Source organism: Eriocheir sinensis, unplaced genomic scaffold (assembly GCF_024679095.1).
Source record: "Eriocheir sinensis breed Jianghai 21 unplaced genomic scaffold, ASM2467909v1 Scaffold5, whole genome shotgun sequence".
Lineage (NCBI taxonomy): Eukaryota > Metazoa > Arthropoda > Malacostraca > Decapoda > Varunidae > Eriocheir > Eriocheir sinensis.
Window position 1 is genome coordinate 1,056,786 of NW_026111831.1, and position 17,183 is coordinate 1,073,968.

General features: G+C 44.9%; 1 protein-coding gene across 1 annotated transcript; it reads left to right on the forward strand.

Moving 5' to 3' along the window:
* The first annotated feature begins 4,526 nt into the window (after window positions 1–4,526).
* LOC126992690 (fat-like cadherin-related tumor suppressor homolog) lies at window positions 4,527–17,139 on the forward strand. Its single transcript, XM_050851494.1, has 4 exons — window positions 4,527–5,031; window positions 6,137–6,347; window positions 10,752–10,891; window positions 16,933–17,139. Exons 1-4 carry the CDS (start codon window positions 4,903–4,905, stop codon window positions 17,137–17,139), a joined length of 687 nt encoding a protein of 228 aa, XP_050707451.1. The 5' UTR covers window positions 4,527–4,902.
* Window positions 17,140–17,183: the final 44 nt, after the last annotated feature.

Sequence of the window (17,183 nt, forward strand, 5' to 3'; positions counted from 1 at the left end):
TTTTAACACAAATTGCTAAACTCTATCTAGTAAGCCTTCCTCTTGCCATGAATAATAGTAATAATAAATAACATAATAATAATAATAATAACAATAATAATAATAATAATAATAATAATAATAATAATAATAATAATAATAATAATAATAATAATAATAATAATAATAATAATAATACTTATAATAATGATAATAATAATGATGATGACTATTTTAAGATAAGTGTGTGTGTGTGTGTGTGTGTGTGTGTGTGTGTGTGTGTGTGTGTGTGTGTGTGTGTGTGTGTGTGTTTCCTCCGGACACGGTCACGGTAATGGCCGCCGCTGTTCACATCAAAGTCTTGTCTTAATGAAGTGTCGTTGTCTGCCGCTGATACACAAAGGCCCTTCATCTTTAGGCGTAAGGAAAGGTTCATTCATCCTCACCCCTAGACTAAGTAAACTATAAGCTATGACTTGATGAGAGAAGCAGAGAACTAAGGTAACACACAAAGGCCCTTCATCTTTAGGCGTAAGGAAAGGTTCATTCATCCTTACCTCTAGACTAAGTAAACTATAAGCTATGACTTAATGAGAGAAGCAGAGAACTAAGGTAACACACAAAGGCCCTTCATCTTTAGGCTTAAGGAAAGGTTCATTCATCCTCACCCCTAGACTAAGTAAACTATAAGCTATGACTCGATGAGAGAAGCAGAGAACTAAGGTAACACACAAAGGCCCTTCATCTTTAGGCTTAAGGAAAGGTTCATTCATCCTCACCCCTAGACCTATACTAAAAACTATAAGCTATGACTTAATGAGAGAAGCAGAGAACTAAGGTAACACACAAAGGCCCTTCATCTTTAGGCGTAAGGAAAGGTTCATTCATCCTTACCTCTAGACTAAGTAAACTATAAGCCACGACTTGATGAGAGAACTATGATTACATTTAAGTACATACACACACTAGCTTCAATACTGTGGGGAGTGTAGAACGTCAGCTTTTGTATCAGGAAGCTATTTGAAACGAACTAGATAGAGTGGAACCTTTCAAAACAGTGGGTAGAGTTGCCTTTTCCAAGTGCTGTGTGGTGGGGGCATTGCTCGGGGTGTAAGTGATGAGGGCATTGTTGGCCACACTGTCCATGTCCGTAACTGGCTGAGGTGTGTAACTGTTCCTGATGACATGTCTTTAACCTCTGCGCCTGGTGCTATGCCGCACTGCTTCCCCTACCACACCACACCATGGTCAGACCACCTCCGTTAGCTTGTCCGCCCTCTCTAAATACACCTTTGCTTTCCTGTCCTCGGCGCTGTGAATGTGGTGGTGATGGTGGTGTGGGTGGCGGTGCCGTGGTGCAGCCCGAGCCAGAGGACGCGTGGGGGGACTGGGTCAGTTTCTCGCCCTCACAGATCACCGCCCACGACGACGCCTTGTTCAGGGTAAGGAGGGCACGCGCGACACGGGAACCTGTGAGATGGTTTCCGTGTGCACGCTCAGCATGGGAGGCATCGCTACCTTTGTGCTACTCACGTACTTGACTGTAAAAAGACATTGATTGACGTATTTGCAAGTCCGCTATAACTAGCCGCTGCAGCGTGGCGAGGTGGGGGTGTCTCCCAGCCACGCTCCTCCACGCTGCACGCACCGCATTGCAAGTGTAAAGTCTGCAGTGACGTGATTGGCACAGGTACACAGTTTTTAGTGGCTTCGTATTTCACCATTAGCTTGAGTACTTCACCGATTGGTTCATTTTATGTTTCGTCAGTATTTTCAGTTGCCATGTCTGACTAGCCTGGCCCAGCGACCGAACTGACAACAGCCTCAAAGCGACGAGCCGGGTTTTGATCTGTCGTGGTGGCGGAGCGTCTCAGAGCATCTCAATGCTCGTGTTTCCCCAACATAACCCAGGGGTGTAGAAACCCATTCATAGGAGCCTCAAGAGTGTTCAAGCCCGCGCCGAACAGGGACCACCACACAGCTTCCTCGCGCCACATCGGACATCTGAGTGTCTCGTGGCCAGGCATGAACAGCTAACACACAAGGCTCCACGCGTCCCTTTACCGCATTGTCGGCCCCGAAGACTGTGACGTGGTATTCTTAGCCTCCGAGGAAACACGCAATGCTGAGACACGTTCATGCTTCCCTAGTGCGCATAGTAAAGAGGGACACGTAATATATCTGCGTTCCTATCTATATCAGTGCAGGACTCACGAGCTGGAAGTCAACTTGTCCTGACGGTCGCCTCTTTGTCGTGTTCCGAGTCTTCGTTGTCCAGCGAAGTTTATTGTTACTAAATATCGACTTTGTTGTGGCCAGTGAGTGCCCTGTTTTCTGTTGGACTTTCTGTAACTGCAACGTTTGTTATTAGATATATATGTGAAAGGTGATACAATCCTAATAATTAGCTCACCAACGCCACTGCAGCCAAGCTTTTCTCGTTAATGGAAGCGGTAAAGGCTGAATAATCGTTCTCAATCGTAAACGGTTAGTCTGCGGTTGTTCAACGACCATGTATAACGACGGGCTGATTAATCTGACAAAGAAGAAGAAGAAGAAGAAGAAGAAGAAGAAGAAGAAGAAGAAGAAAAAGAAGATGAAAAAAAAGGTCTGCGGGTGTTCATCAACGTGTATACCGCCTAACTAACCTATCACAGCCACCTTTAGTACTGATAATGGTTGTATAGACGAGTGGCGGCGCTGTTTACTAATAATGGTTACGTAGACGAGTGGCGGCGCTGTTTACTAATAATGGTTACGTAGACGAGTGGCGGCGCTGTTTACTAATAATGGTTACGTAGACGAGTGGCGGCGCTGTTTACTAATAATGGTTACGTAGACGAGTGGCGGCGCTGTTTACTAATAATGGTTACGTAGACGAGTGGCGGCGCTGTTTACTAATAATGGTTACGTAGACGAGTGGCGGCGCTGTTTACTAATAATGGTTACGTAGACGAGTGGCGGCGCTGTTTACTAATAATGGTTGTATAGACGAGTGGCGGCGCTGTTTACTAATAATGGTTACGTAGACGAGTGGCGGCGCTGTTTACTAATAATGGTTACGCAGACGAGTGGCGGCGCTGTTTACTAATAATGGTTACGTAGACGAGTGGCGGCGCTGTTTACTAATAATGGTTACGTAGACGAGTGGCGGCGCTGTTTACTAATAATGGTTACGTAGACGAGTGGCGGCGCTGTTTACTAATAATGGTTACGCAGACGAGTGGCGGCGCTGTTTACTAATAATGGTTGTATAGACGAGTGGCGGCGCTGTTTACTAATAATGGTTACGCAGACGAGTGGCGGCGCTGTTTACTAATAATGGTTACGTAGACGAGTGGCGGCGCTGTTTACTAATAATGGTTACGTAGACGAGTGGCGGCGCTGTTTACTAATAATGGTTACGTAGACGAGTGGCGGCGCTGTTTACTAATAATGGTTACGCAGACGAGTGGCGGTGTGGTGTCATCTGTCATCCGGTATCGTAAGACATCCCATCCTTAACTTCGCATCGCGGAACCCAATCTTTGCTATCACAAAGTAACTAAGTGAAGCATCAAGTGTAAAAAGTACCAAGGAGGACCTAAAAAGCGATGCAAAGCGGAACAGCTCACAAGAAGAAGAAGAAGAGTGATTGTTGATATCCTAGTTATACACACATACGTCATCATTTGCTTTCATAATAATATAAATAAACTTGGGTGGGACAGATCCCGACAAGCAGTCGACAAAAGACACGGTACCGTGTCGAAATTCATGGATGTATTCAGGATGGGATGTCTCACGATCTTGGGATGTCTCATGACACCACAGCGGCGCTGTTCACCCCGCGGGGCGCACCACACCGGCGGCGGCAGAGGACCCGTGTCAGTGTCATCGTCAGCATGGGTCGGCTCCCTGTGGTGTCACGTCGGCGCATGCAGGCGGTGCACGCGTCGAGTTTCAAGTGTGTCTAAATGTACTTTTGTTTTACTTTTATGATTTGGTTCCGCGTCTTCGTCACTGGCTGTGTCCAGAGGGCATGTTGAACCCCCTTGTGACTGTTTTGTTTTACTTTTATGATTTGGTTCCGCGTCTCCATCACTGGCTGTGTTCAGAGGGCATGTTGAACCCCCTTGTGACTGTTTTGTTTTACTTTTATGATTTGGTTCCGCGTCTCCGTCACTGGCGGTGTTCAGAGGGCATGTTGAACCCCCTTGTGACTGTTTTGTTTCATAGCAGGACACGGAGCAGGTGTTCTCTGGGACGGACGCCTCCTGATGTCCTAGAAGATGTGCCCCTGACAGTTTGTGCTGCACGCATTGTGTTATAATATTTATGTTCTGTTCTGTGTTAGCCCGGGAACACGAGCCACGGGGCAGGACACACACACGCCCCCTGAGGCCGTCTGTGCATGTGCGGGGCGTTGTCGTGGCTCAGTGTTCCGTTCACCCTTCTGTTCCGTGTAGTCTTGGGGAGCATGGTGACAGTATCTTGTTGTTCGTACTGCAGTAGACGTAATGACTTCGTTTTCTGGAATGTGTATGTTAGCATTAACTCAATAACGTCACTAACATGTTTATCTGTAAGTCGTTTCAAACTCCACTCACTAAACCTCTCTCTGGGAAAGGAGACTTAAAATTTATGATCACATGTAAAACCTATTTACTTCTTAAACATACTTGGGGTTTGATCCTATACCTGCATGTTTTTGACGTCCATACAAAGCCGTGAGATACATTCCTTTAGGGGAGGTTGACTTAAATGATCACCAACACTCGAGCAACGTTCCCCTATAACACATCGGTTGTCCCAAGGTAGTGCAAGCAGACGGAGCATTGCCTTCACGGGCCTTGTAGCCACGTGGACCTCCCTGCTCGGTGCCGCCTCTCAGTACCTTCCCCTATTCCCCTGAAGGTGTTCGCCAGAGATGCGGACGTGGGCATGAACGGTGACCTGGACTACAGCATCAGGACCGGCAAGGGCAAGAAGGGCCGCTTCAAGATCCACCCGAAGACTGGCCAAGTGTTCAGCAACAAGGCCTTTCCCCCGAGCAAGACCTTCGATTTAATGGTGAGTGCTGACATGCCTTTTTTTTTACAGCTAAAGAAACAGCTCAAGGGCAACAAAAAAAGGTATAAAAAAAAGCCCGCTAATCGCTGCTCCTACAGAGACAAAAGTGATGAGCGGCCAAAAGAGGAGAGGTGTCTTGATACGCTCCTCTTGAAAGAATTCAAGTCAGAGGCAGGAGGAAATATAGACGAAGGAAGGCTGTTCCAGAGTTTACCAGTGTAAGGGATGAAAGAATGAAGATGCTGGTTAACTCTTGCATAAGGGATTTGGGCAGTAGAATATTCGTGTAAAAATTGATCCCATGATAAGGTTGCTTCCCCTTACCTTAGCTATGATAACAGTAATTGGCTGAGACAAGATAAATCCCCCTAGAAAACAGTATACCCCAAACTGTTCCCCATATTCCCGAACATTTCGGGGCTCAGGTCGGTATCTTGAGAAGTTTCCGCCGCTCACACCAACCATTTCCAAAGGCCGAAGAGAAGGTTCATCGGGTTCTAATGAGTGTTTTTAGTTCCATAGTACAGATGATGGGTCAGACTACCACCAGGGTCATAAAACTACCCCTGGAAATGACCAAAACTCCTGCGAAAGCCTTGTCAAATACATGTGTCAGGTCGCCGGAATATGTAAGAATATGGCCCTCCCTGAGTTACACACCCACATTTGATGAGGATTTTGTAGAGGTTGCTATTGGTATTCCCATGGGTAGTTTTATGAGCCTAGTGATAGTTTGACAAGGCTTCTGCACCATGAACGCAAAGCCAACTCATTAGAACCCAATTAATCTCCTTTTCGGCTCTTGGAAATACTTGTGAGAACTGAAATCGTGTGAGAATACTGACGTGAATCTGTTTGTCTCACTCACACACCTTCCCTTCCTCCTCTTCCTCCCCTTCAGAGCCTGGAAATACTTGTTGTGAGAGATAGAATCCCCCGGGAATATCTGACGTGAATCTGTTTGTCTCACTCACACACCTTCCCTTCCTCCTCCTCCTCCCCGTCAGAGCCTGGAAATACTTGTGTGAGAGCTGAAACCGTCTGAGAGTATACGGACGAGAACTCCCTTGGCTCCCTAACACCTCCTCTTCCTCCTCCTCCTCAGATCCAGGTGAAGGACAACGGGGCGCCGCAGCTGACGGCCACCACGCGGGTCCTCGTGCGTGTGATGGACGTGCCCGAGGAGTCTCCCAACCCGCCGGTCCTGCAGCCGCCGCCCCCCGCCCACGTGATGGAGACGGACGCGCCGGGCCACCTGGTGTCCTTCATCAACGCTCGGGACCCGGATAACGACACCTTGTGGTACTACATCACAGGTGAGGGACATATAGGGTTGCATTCTTAACCCGGTAGCAGCGACGGGCCAAATTTGTGCCATGATGATACATAATCTGATCACAAATGCATTGATATATATTAAGAAATGGTTTGTGTGAGGGGTGATTTTTTATCATTTTTCTCGCTTGGAGGGACCATTAAGAAACTTGATCCCCGCTGCTACCGGGTCAAACATTTCGGAGCCCAAGCACATCTATTTGACAAGACTTTCGTAGGAGTTGTGGGCACTTCCAGGAGTAGTGTTATGACCCTGGTGTTACGTTGACCCTTCTTCTGTAACTTGATCCTAAAAAAAACGCTCATTAGAACCCGACTGATCTCCTTTTTGGCCTTTGGAAATTATTGATGTGAGAACCGAAAGCGTCAAGCAATACCGGTCGGAGGCCCTTGCTGATTTTGCTGCATTCCTATTCATACGGAGATGTGCACCGCCGCCACGCGCAGTTATTGCCTGTGCTCCCAACTGTACCTTTAGTCACCGCTTCTCCTCGTCTTGGTAGCCGGTACGAGTACAGGAACAGTGACCAGACTAACTGTTTACACTGGTCACAGAATGGCTGACTCTTTTTTTTTTTTTTTTGTTGTTGTTAGATCAGTATTTTTTTTAAAGGGAAATACCTTAGAAGAGTGACGTTTAGTTCTAGGTTATGATTTTCTCACTTTGTTTCCTTTGATAACGTGTTTTCTCTAATGGCCAGAAATACTTTTTTTTTCGCCTCTTTTTTTTTCGCTACAGAATGGCGACCGTAAGTTTTGGGTTGTATTAGTGATTTGAGGGAAAACAATACCTACTAAATAAGAGTTACCTAGTCACGTTTATTTCAAGGATGTGATTTGCTCGCTTCATTTCCTCAGCTAAACTGTTTTTCTACCGGTCAGAGTAACTTCTTTTCACGCTACGGACTGGCTACCTCACTCAGGTTTAGGGTGTATCGGTGACTGGGGGGAAATTTTTACCTAGGACATGTCTCGCTCGCTTTGTTTTCTTTGCTAACGTATTTTTCTACAGGCCAGAGTAACCGTTTTTCACGCTATGGAATGGCTACCTCACTCAGGTTTAGGGTGTATCGGTGACTGGGGGGAAATTTTTTACCTAGGACATGTCTCGCTCGCTTTGTTTTCTTTGCTAACGTATTTTTCTACCGGTCAGAGTAACCGTTTTTCACGCTACGGAATGGCTACCTCAGTCAAGTTTTGGGTGTGTCAGTAACTGGGGGAAATAATACCAAGGACATGTCTCGCTCACTTCTTTGCTAACGTATTTTTCTAGCGGTCAGAGTAACCGTTTTTCACGCTACGGAATAGCGAACTCAGTCAAGTTTTGGGGTGAATCAGTAATTTTTGGGAAGAATAATACGTAGGATATGTTTCTCTGGCTTTGTTTTCTTTGTTAACGTGTTTTCTACCGTTCAGAGTAACTTTTTTTTTTTACGCTACAGAATGGCTACCTCAGTGAAGTTTTGGGTGTGTCAGTAACTGGGGGAAAAATTATACCTAGGACACGTCTCGCTCGCTTCTTTGCTAACGTATTTTTCCATCAGTCAGAGTAACCGTTTTTTACCCTACGGAATAGCGAACTCAGTCAAGTTTTGGGTGTGTCAGTAACTGGGGGAAATAATACCAAGGACATGTCTCGCTCGCTTCTTTGCTAACGTATTTTTCTAGCGGTCAGAGTAACCGTTTTTCACGCTAGGGAATAGCGAACTCAGTCAAGTTTTGGGGTGAATCAGTAATTTTTGGGAAGAATAATACGTAGGATATGTTTCTCTGGCTTTGTTTTCTTTGTTAACGTGTTTTCTATCGTTCAGAGTAACTTTTTTTTTTTACGCTACAGAATGGCTACCTCAGTGAAGTTTGGGGTGTGTCAGTAACTGGGGGAAAAATTATACCTAGGACACGTCTCGCTCGCTTCTTTGCTAACGTATTTTTCCATCAGTCAGAGTAACCGTTTTTTACCCTACGGAATAGCGAACTCAGTCAAGTTTTGGGGTGAATCAGTAATTTTGGGGAAGAATAATACGTAGGATATGTTTCTCTGGCTTTGTTTTCTTTTTTAACGTGTTTTCTACCGGTCAGAGTAACTTTTTTTTTACGCTACAGAATGGCTACCTCAGTGAAGTTTTGGGTGTGTCAGTAACTGGGGGAAAAATTATACCTAGGACACGTCTCGCTCGCTTCTTTGCTAACGTATTTTTCCATCAGTCAGAGTAACCGTTTTTTACCCTACAGAATGGCGAACTCAGTCAAGTTTTGGGGTGAATCAGTAATTTTGGGGAAGAATAATACGTAGGATATGTTTCTCTGGCTTTGTTTTCTTTTTTAACGTGTTTTCTACCGGTCAGAGTAACTTTTCTTTTACGCTACAGGATGGCGAACTCAGTCAAGCTTTGGGGTGAATCCGTAATTTTTGGGAAGAATTATACCTAGAATGTGTTTCGCTCGCTTTCTTTCCTTTGTTAACGTAATTTTCTACCGGTCAGAGTAACTGTTTTTTCACGCTACAGAATGGCGAACTCAAGTTTTGGATTGAATCATTAATTTGGGGGAAGAATAACACCAAGGATATGTTTTGCTCGCTCCATTTCCTTTGCTAACGTGTTTTCTACTGGTCAGAATATCCGTTCATACGCAACAGAATGGCTAACTCATCTTTGGGGGTTGAATCAGTAAATTGGGAGAGGAAAATAATGCCTTAGAGTTAGTAACGTATATCTCTATGGTGATCTATTGTGTTCGCTTCGTTTCCTTCGATTACGGTTGTGTCCCGTCTCCTGGGATCTGTTCCCTTCTCCTATAATTCCTTCCCCTTCTGTCTCTCTCCGGCATATGACCACAGATGTTGCGCCGACTAAACGAAACTTTCCAACTTTTCCTTCGATTACACGTTTTTCTACCGGTCAGCATAACTTTTTACCTTACAGAATGGCGAACTACGTCAAGTTTTGGGACGAATCAGTAATTTGGGATAAGTTTTGCTCGCTTCATTTCCTTTTTCTCGTGGGTAGAGTAACTTTTTTTTACGCTACAGAATCAGTAATTTGGGATAAGTTTTGCTCGCTTCATTTCCTTTTTCTCGTGGGCAGAGTAACTTTTTTTTACGCTACAGAATCAGTAATTTGGGGAAAAACAATACCCAGGATATATTTTGCTCGCCTCATTTCCTTTGCTAACGTATTTTTCTCGTGGGCAGATTAACCTTTTTTTTACGATTCAGAATGGCGAACTCAATCAAGTTTTGGGAATATCAGAACTGGGGGGAAAATGATACCTAGGATATGTGTTGCTCGCTTCATTTCCTTTGCTAACGTATCTTTCTCGCGGGCAGATTACATTTTTTTTTTTTACGCTTCAGAATGGCGAACTATTTATTTTTTTGGTATATCAGAACTGTGGGGAAAAAATGATACCTAGGATATGTGTTGCTCGCCTCATTACCTTTGCTAACGTATCTTTCTCGTAGGCAGATTAACTTTTTTTCTTTTTACGCTACAGAATGGCGAACTCAGTTAAGTTTTGGGTATATCAGAACTGGGGGGGGAAATAATACCCAAGACATGTCTCGGTCGCTCAGTTTTCTTTGCTAACGTATCTTTCTACCGGTCAGAGTAGCTTTTCTTTTTACGCTACAGAATGGCGAACTCTAGTTTTGGATTGAATCACTAATTTGGGGGAAGAATAATACCAAGAATATGTTTCGCTCGCTTCATTTCCTTGGCTAACGTGTTCTCCAGTGGTCAGAATATCAGTTTTTACGGTACAGAATGGCTAAGTCGGTCAAGTTTTGGGGTGAATCAGTAAATAGGGTGAAAATAATACCTATAAAGAGTTAGTAACGTTTATTGGGTATGCGGCGGCTGAGTGGTAGCGTGCTGGGCCCACATTCATCGCGTGATGGACGACGCGAGTTCGAATCCCCACGCTACCACCTCGGATTTTTCAGTCACCGCCGAGTGGCTTAAAACTACCCACATGCTGTCCTGAAGACCACCCATGAACCCGGACTCTAGAGGAAACCGTCCAAGTGAATCAAGAACGAGTTCCGGGGGGCAGCATGAGCCAAGATAAGATGGCGCCACTATAAACACCTGCCAGCGCCAATACGGGCTGGGGCCGACTTCCATCCAGGCCCCTCAAGCAAGCCTACTGGCGCTATAGGCGTAGACGTAAAAAAAAAAAATTCTACGGTGATCTGTTTTTTTCGCTACATTACCTTTGACACGTTTTTCTATTGGTACACTACAGAATGGCTAACTCATTTTTGTTTTGTTTTGTTTTTATGGTTGCATAAATACTTTTTGGGGGAAATCATACCCAAGGAATTGCTTCTACGATATGTTTTGCTCGCTTCCTTCCCTTTGCTAATGTGTCTTTCTCGCGGGCAGAGGGTGACGAGAGCGGCCGGTTCAGCATGGGCGTGGACTCTGGCCTGGTGAGCCTGGCCCGCCGCCTGGACCACGAGGAGCAGCACCACTACGCCCTCACCGTCACGGCCACAGACGGCGTCCACACCGCCGCCACCCAGGTCAGTGTGCGAGAGAGAGAGAGAGAGAGAGAGAGAGAGAGAGAGAGAGAGAGAGAGAGAGAGAGAGAGAGAGAGAGAGAGAGAGAGAGAGAGAGAGAGAGAGAGAGAGAGAGAGAGAGAGAGAGAGAGAGAGAGAACACAAATAACACAAAGGAAGAACAAACAACAGCAGACCTGCTGGTCCTTACGAGGCTGTTTGTGACAAGCTACACTAACTATCTAATCAAAGGCGGAAGATGAAGGACACCAAAGGCGAAGGCTCCTCCCCACCCCCCTCATCCCTCCAGCCAAAGCTGGCAGGAAAGGAAAAAGAACCATGCAGCATGGAAAAACTGCATGGAATTTATGTAGGAAAGAGGAAAGAACTACCATTACTGCTACCACTAACCGGGCGATAAAAGCGGACAAGGACACCAGTATTCGAAAGAACTTAACGTTATTACGACAATGAGTAATATCTTAGTTGCTGGTTGGATTCAAAATACTTGTCTAATCTATTCTTGAAGGCCGTAACTGTTGTACTATCAACGACATCACAGGGTAGAGAGCTCCAAACATTAACAACTCGATTGAAGAAGAAGTGTTTAGCTTCGTGCGACGAGAATCTTTTACCACTTATCTTCAAATTGTGATTTCTTCTTGTTCTATTTGATCGATCAATTGTAAAGTAATCTTCCGCATTAATATCACTGAATCCTTTAAACATTTTAAACACTTTTATTAGATCGCCTCGCATTCTTCGTTTTGATAGGCTGAATAAATTTACTTCTTTAAGCCTTTGTTCATATGAGAAATTTCTCAACCTAGGAATCATCTTTGTTACTCTTCGTTGAACCCGTTCCAACTTTTCTATGTCTTTTCTGTAATAGGGAGACCAAAACTGTACACAGTACTCTAGACGGGGTCGAACCAACGAATTATACAGTTTTAATATTACTTTTTCCGATTTATTATTAAAGACTCGTCCGATGAAGCCAACCAATTTGTTTGCAGTTTTAACTACCTCTGAACAATGCTGACCGGGCTTTAAATCGCTTGATATAGTGATTCCAAGATCCTTTTCTTTACTTACTGCAGAAAGTTGTTGGCCATTCATTACGTACCGAACGCGATTGTTATTTTTTCCAATGTGCAGCACTTTACATTTGTCAACGTTAAATTTCATTTGCCATTGATTGGCCCAACGTGCAAGTCGATCTAGATCTGATTGTAAACTTCCTCGTCGAGTGTCGCAGTTACTTTACTAGCAATTTTTGTGTCATCAGCAAATTTTGATATTTTGCAAGTGAGCCCATCATCGATATCATTAACATAAATTAAGAAGAGCATGGGGCCAAGCACTGATCCTTGAGGTACGCCGCTTCTGACATCGAGCCAGTTAGATGTAACACCGTTTATAACTACTCTCTGTTTCCGCTCAGAGAGCCAGTCTGCAAGCCAATAGTGAGAGAGAGAGACGAAAATATGTAATAAGAGATAGAATAGAGAGAGAGAGAGAGATGAAAATATGTAATAAGAGATAGAATATATATATATAGATATATATATATATATATATATATATATATATATATATATATATAGAGAGAGAGAGAGAGAGAGAGAGAGAGAGAGAGAGAGAGAGAGAGAGAGAGAGAGAGAGAGAGAGAGAGATAAAAATATCTAATAAGAGAGAGACTAGAAAGACACGTAAAAAGAGACAAACACAGAGAGAGAGAGAGAGAGAGAGAGAGAGAGAGAGAGAGAGAGAGAGAGAGAGGCTGTGTTTATAATTCTGAGCATCGTTTTCTCTCTCTCTCTCTCTCTCTCTCTCTCTCTCTCTCTCTCAATAAGATACTCGCTAACTGTTAACTCTTGCCCCACCGTGTTGTATTCCATTGCTCCAGCACAGAGCACACAGCACAGAGCACACAAACAACGTGACTCACTCCCGCCCGTAAACTTTTATTTTTACGCCGTCAAAATTATAGTCTCATGATGTCATCGGCCGGCGAGCTGAATGCGGTGCGGCCTCTCCCTCCCTCTCTCTCTCTATGTTAACCCCGGCGCCGTAACAAAGTGAATTTAAAGTACAATATTTTTCATGGCAGCTAATATTGTTTGTAAATTGTTAAAGCACTTTGTGACATATGCAAATTCGGGGCGACGGCTGCTCTTTTGTTTTTCGAAAGCGACACAAAGGCAAAATGCACTGCCCAGCCTGCGGTGAACTGCGACTAACGACGAAGTGTAGAGTTTTTGCCTTATAAACTAACTCTCCCTCCAAACTGAGTGCTGATGTATGTATAGGGGCTTGTACCCTAACCAGCATGCCTCCAAGGTTGGCATTATCAGACGCTTCCGCTTCTCACATCAGCAATTTCCAAAGGCTGAAAGGGAGATTAGTCGGGTTCTAATGAGTGTTCTTTTAAGCTCAATTAAGGTACAGAGGAAGGGTCAGACTACCACCAGCCACCGTGCGTCCAAGGTTGGTGTTCTCAGTCGCTTCCGCTTCTCACATCAGCATTTCCAAAGGCCAAAAGGGAGAGTGGTCGGGTTCTAATGAATGTTCTTTTAGGTTCATGTTACACAGGAAGGGTCAGACTACCACCAGGGTCACAAAACTACCCCTGGATATGCTCAAAACTCCCTTGTCAAATATGTGAGCTTTGGTTCCATAATATTTAAGAGATCAGTTGTGTTCTAATAAGTGTTTTTAGGTTCATGATACAAAGGAAGGACCAAACTATCACCAGGGTCATTCCGCTTCGATCCTGTGGCGGTGTTTTAGCTCGAAGGTCTTGTGATATTTACCTTTATGACTCGCGAATATGTCCTCCAAGTTACGGGCGGGCGCGGTGTTCTCCCCGCGGAGCGATATGTCTCGATGGTGAGTAGTGTGTTTACCCTAAGTCTATATACACCAAGTCAAGTCATACGCAGGTTTGTGGGAGGAGACACGGCCGAGGCGTGGTTTACGCGTGACACTGCTTAGAGCCAAACTACTAAAGGTTTCAGGGGCCGTGTTCCCCTGTTTTTTGCATATAAAACTTTAACAAAGCGTCGGACAAGGATGTTATTTTGGCAGTGGATGTTTGAGACCCCGACCTAATGGGCAGAATTATGATTCATTATCCACATGTGACACCAAATCATATTTTTGCCCATTTGGACGGGGACTCAAACATCCACTGCCAAAATAACATCCTTGTCCGACGCTTTGTTAAAGTTTTATTTGCGAAAAACAGGGGAACACGGCCCCTGAAACCGTTAGTAGAGAATGTAGAAACAGGGATTTAGAGCAAACGAAAAAAGGCGAACTAATTTAAATCAACCACTTCATCATGCCCTCCCTCACACTCCACACCGCCGTTTGTAGGCAATGGACTTACAGTCAAACAATAGCACAATAAAGAGACATTTTTTCGTCAGTGGCTTGCCTAAACGCGCTGTGAAAGGAGGCGAGAATGCATATCCAGAGTGCACATACGGCCCCAACTTTAGTCACCCCTGAACTGGCGGGTATTTTTTTTTTTTTTAGCTTCAAGTGACGTCATCCCGCTGCTCCGCCCCAAAACCGCCTCCTGCGCGTACCGGTCGCAGTTTTGAAGCAGAGTGACTTGACTTGGTATATATAGACTTAGGGCCGTATTACTGAACATTTCGCCGCCCAAGTACACATATTTGACAAGGCTTTCGTATGAGTTTTGGGCATTTCCAGGAGTAGTTTTATGACCCTGGTGGTAGTGTGACCCTTCCTCTGTACCGTGAACTTAAAGAAACACTCATTAGAACTCAGTTGATCCCCTCTTTGACCTTTAGAAATACAGATGTGAGAAGCGAGTATGTCTTATAATACCGACCTAATTAGTGTTTACCGATGAGCGGAGGGGAGCGCGGGCCGGGCCGTTGCATCGTAAAGCAGACTAATACCGCTGCAAGTTGTTATCACCGGGCCGTTTGCTGCCTCACGCTACTAGCGGCGGTATTCTCAGACGCTTCCACCTCTCACATCAGTCACTGCCAAAGGCCGAAAAGGAGATTTATATTGTTGTAAAGAGTGTTATTTAGGGTCATGGTGCAGAGGAAGGGTCAAACTACCACCAGGGACATAAAACTACTGATGGAAATGCCCTCAACTCCTACGAAAGCCTTGTCAATTGTGTGTGCTTAGGCTCCGAAATTTTTAAGCATAGGGCCCAGGGTCGCTATTCTCAGACCCCTCCGCCTCCACATCAGTCATTTCCAAAGGCCGAAAAGAAGATTTATATTGTTCTAATGAGTGTTTTTTTAGGCTCATTATACAGAGGAGGGGTCAAACTACCACCAGGTTCGTAAAAGTACCCCTGGAAATGCCCGCAGCTCCTCCGAAAGCCTTGTCAAATGTGTGCTTGGACGCCGAAATTTCTAAGTATAGGGCATAGTGAACCTATCCTCAGACGCTTCCGCCTTCACATCAGTCATTTCCAAAGGACGAAAAGGAGATTTATATGGTTCTAATGAGTGTTTTTTTAGGCTCATGGTGCAGAGGAAGGGTTAAACTCCCACCAGGTTCATAAAAGTATCCTTCCAAATGCTCAAACTACCACCAGGTTCATAAAAGTATCCTTCCAAATGCTCAAACTACCACCAGGTTCATAAAAGTAGCCCTGGAAATGCCCGCAGCTCCTCCGAAAGCCTTGCCTGATACATGTGCCTGGTCGCCGGAATGTTTAAGAGTAAGGCCCCAGAGATGTTCGTGACTGAAAGCGTCGCCAACTTTTAGTGATATCGAAAAAGTGGCTTATTGATCCGTAGGTTTCTTCATATTCTCCCGAGGATGCAGTATTAGATGGTAACGGTGGTGTTTTGTTTGTTCGTTTGTTTGTTTACAGCAAGGGAGACAGCTCAAGGGCAAAACAAAAAAGCAACAAAAGAAGCCCGCTAGGCGCTGCTCCAACAAGACGAGGCTGAGTAAGAGGCCAAAAGAGAGGTCAAAACGTGTGGAAGAGTTTCATCGCATCAAACACTCATCAGCCGCCTGTCAGATGAGCCAAATAATTATAAGCTGCGGATGACCAAGACTGTGGCTGCCATAGTTTGTACGCCTCGTTACGCTCGCATTGTGCACCTCAAGTGTTGTTTGATCTCTCTCTCTCTCTCTCTCTCTCTCTCTCTCTCTCTCTCTCTCTCTCTCTCTCTCTCTCTCTCTCTTTCGTTTGATAAAGTCCCACATAAGCGTTTGATAAAGTCCCACATCATAAATTACTTTATAAATTAAAGCAAATAGGCATTGACGGTCAAGTAAACCAATGGATCGCGAATTGATTGAGCAACAGACAACAAAGAGTTGTGATTGACGGATTTAACTCAGAGTGGGCGCCGGTCACTAGTGGCGTCCCTCAGGGCTCGATTCTTGGCCCAGTGCTCTTCATTATTTACATCAACGACGTGGATGTTGGACTCAATAATCGCATTAGTAAATTTGCAGACGACACAAAGATTGGTAACTCGGTTCTCACTGACGAAGACAGGCAAAGCCTCCAAGAGGATTTGCACAAAATTTCAGCTTGGTCGGATAAATGGGAGATGCCCTTTAACGTAGACAAGTGCCAGGTCCTTCAAGTTGGAACAAAAAATAAAAAGTTCGATTACGAAATACGCGGCGTTAAACTCACAAGCGTTCAATGCGTTAAGGACCTGGGCCCGTACTTATAAAGAAATTTATGTGAGACATAAACTGAAACATATCCGAGTATTAACAATGACGAGACATAACCCCCCTCCTTATGTTTCACCCCCTCAACATAACCAGCTCGACATAAGCGAGTATTAGTACATCGTTGCCAACCCCTGCGCTGCACCTATGAAAGGGATACCAACTCAAAATAAAATGTTGGAATTTGGTATAATTTTGATGTTAAAAGCATATTGACGTATTGGTAATATGTATAAAATAAAATAAAGTATTTTCGGGTATTGTTGACGATGCATAGACCAACATCACATGGAATAATGATAAAATTAAGGACGTAGCCCCTCAAACATGTAAACAAACGTTCCCGCGAGTTTCAAGCTAGCAGGCAGCAGCCATGGCCGCCAACAGCCAGCCACGACCTCTGCAGCCCCTCAGCAGCCATCGAGGTCAGCAGCTACACCAGGAGCTACAGCAGCAGCAGGAGGGACCACAGCCTCCCCCAGCCACATCAGCAGCAGCAGGCACAGCCGCCGCCCCAGCTACAGCCGCCTCGGCAGCCACGTCTCCGCCACGCCAATTGGACGCACGCTGAAACGCTCTCCCTTGTACAGCTCTATAGAGAGAAAGCAGCCATCC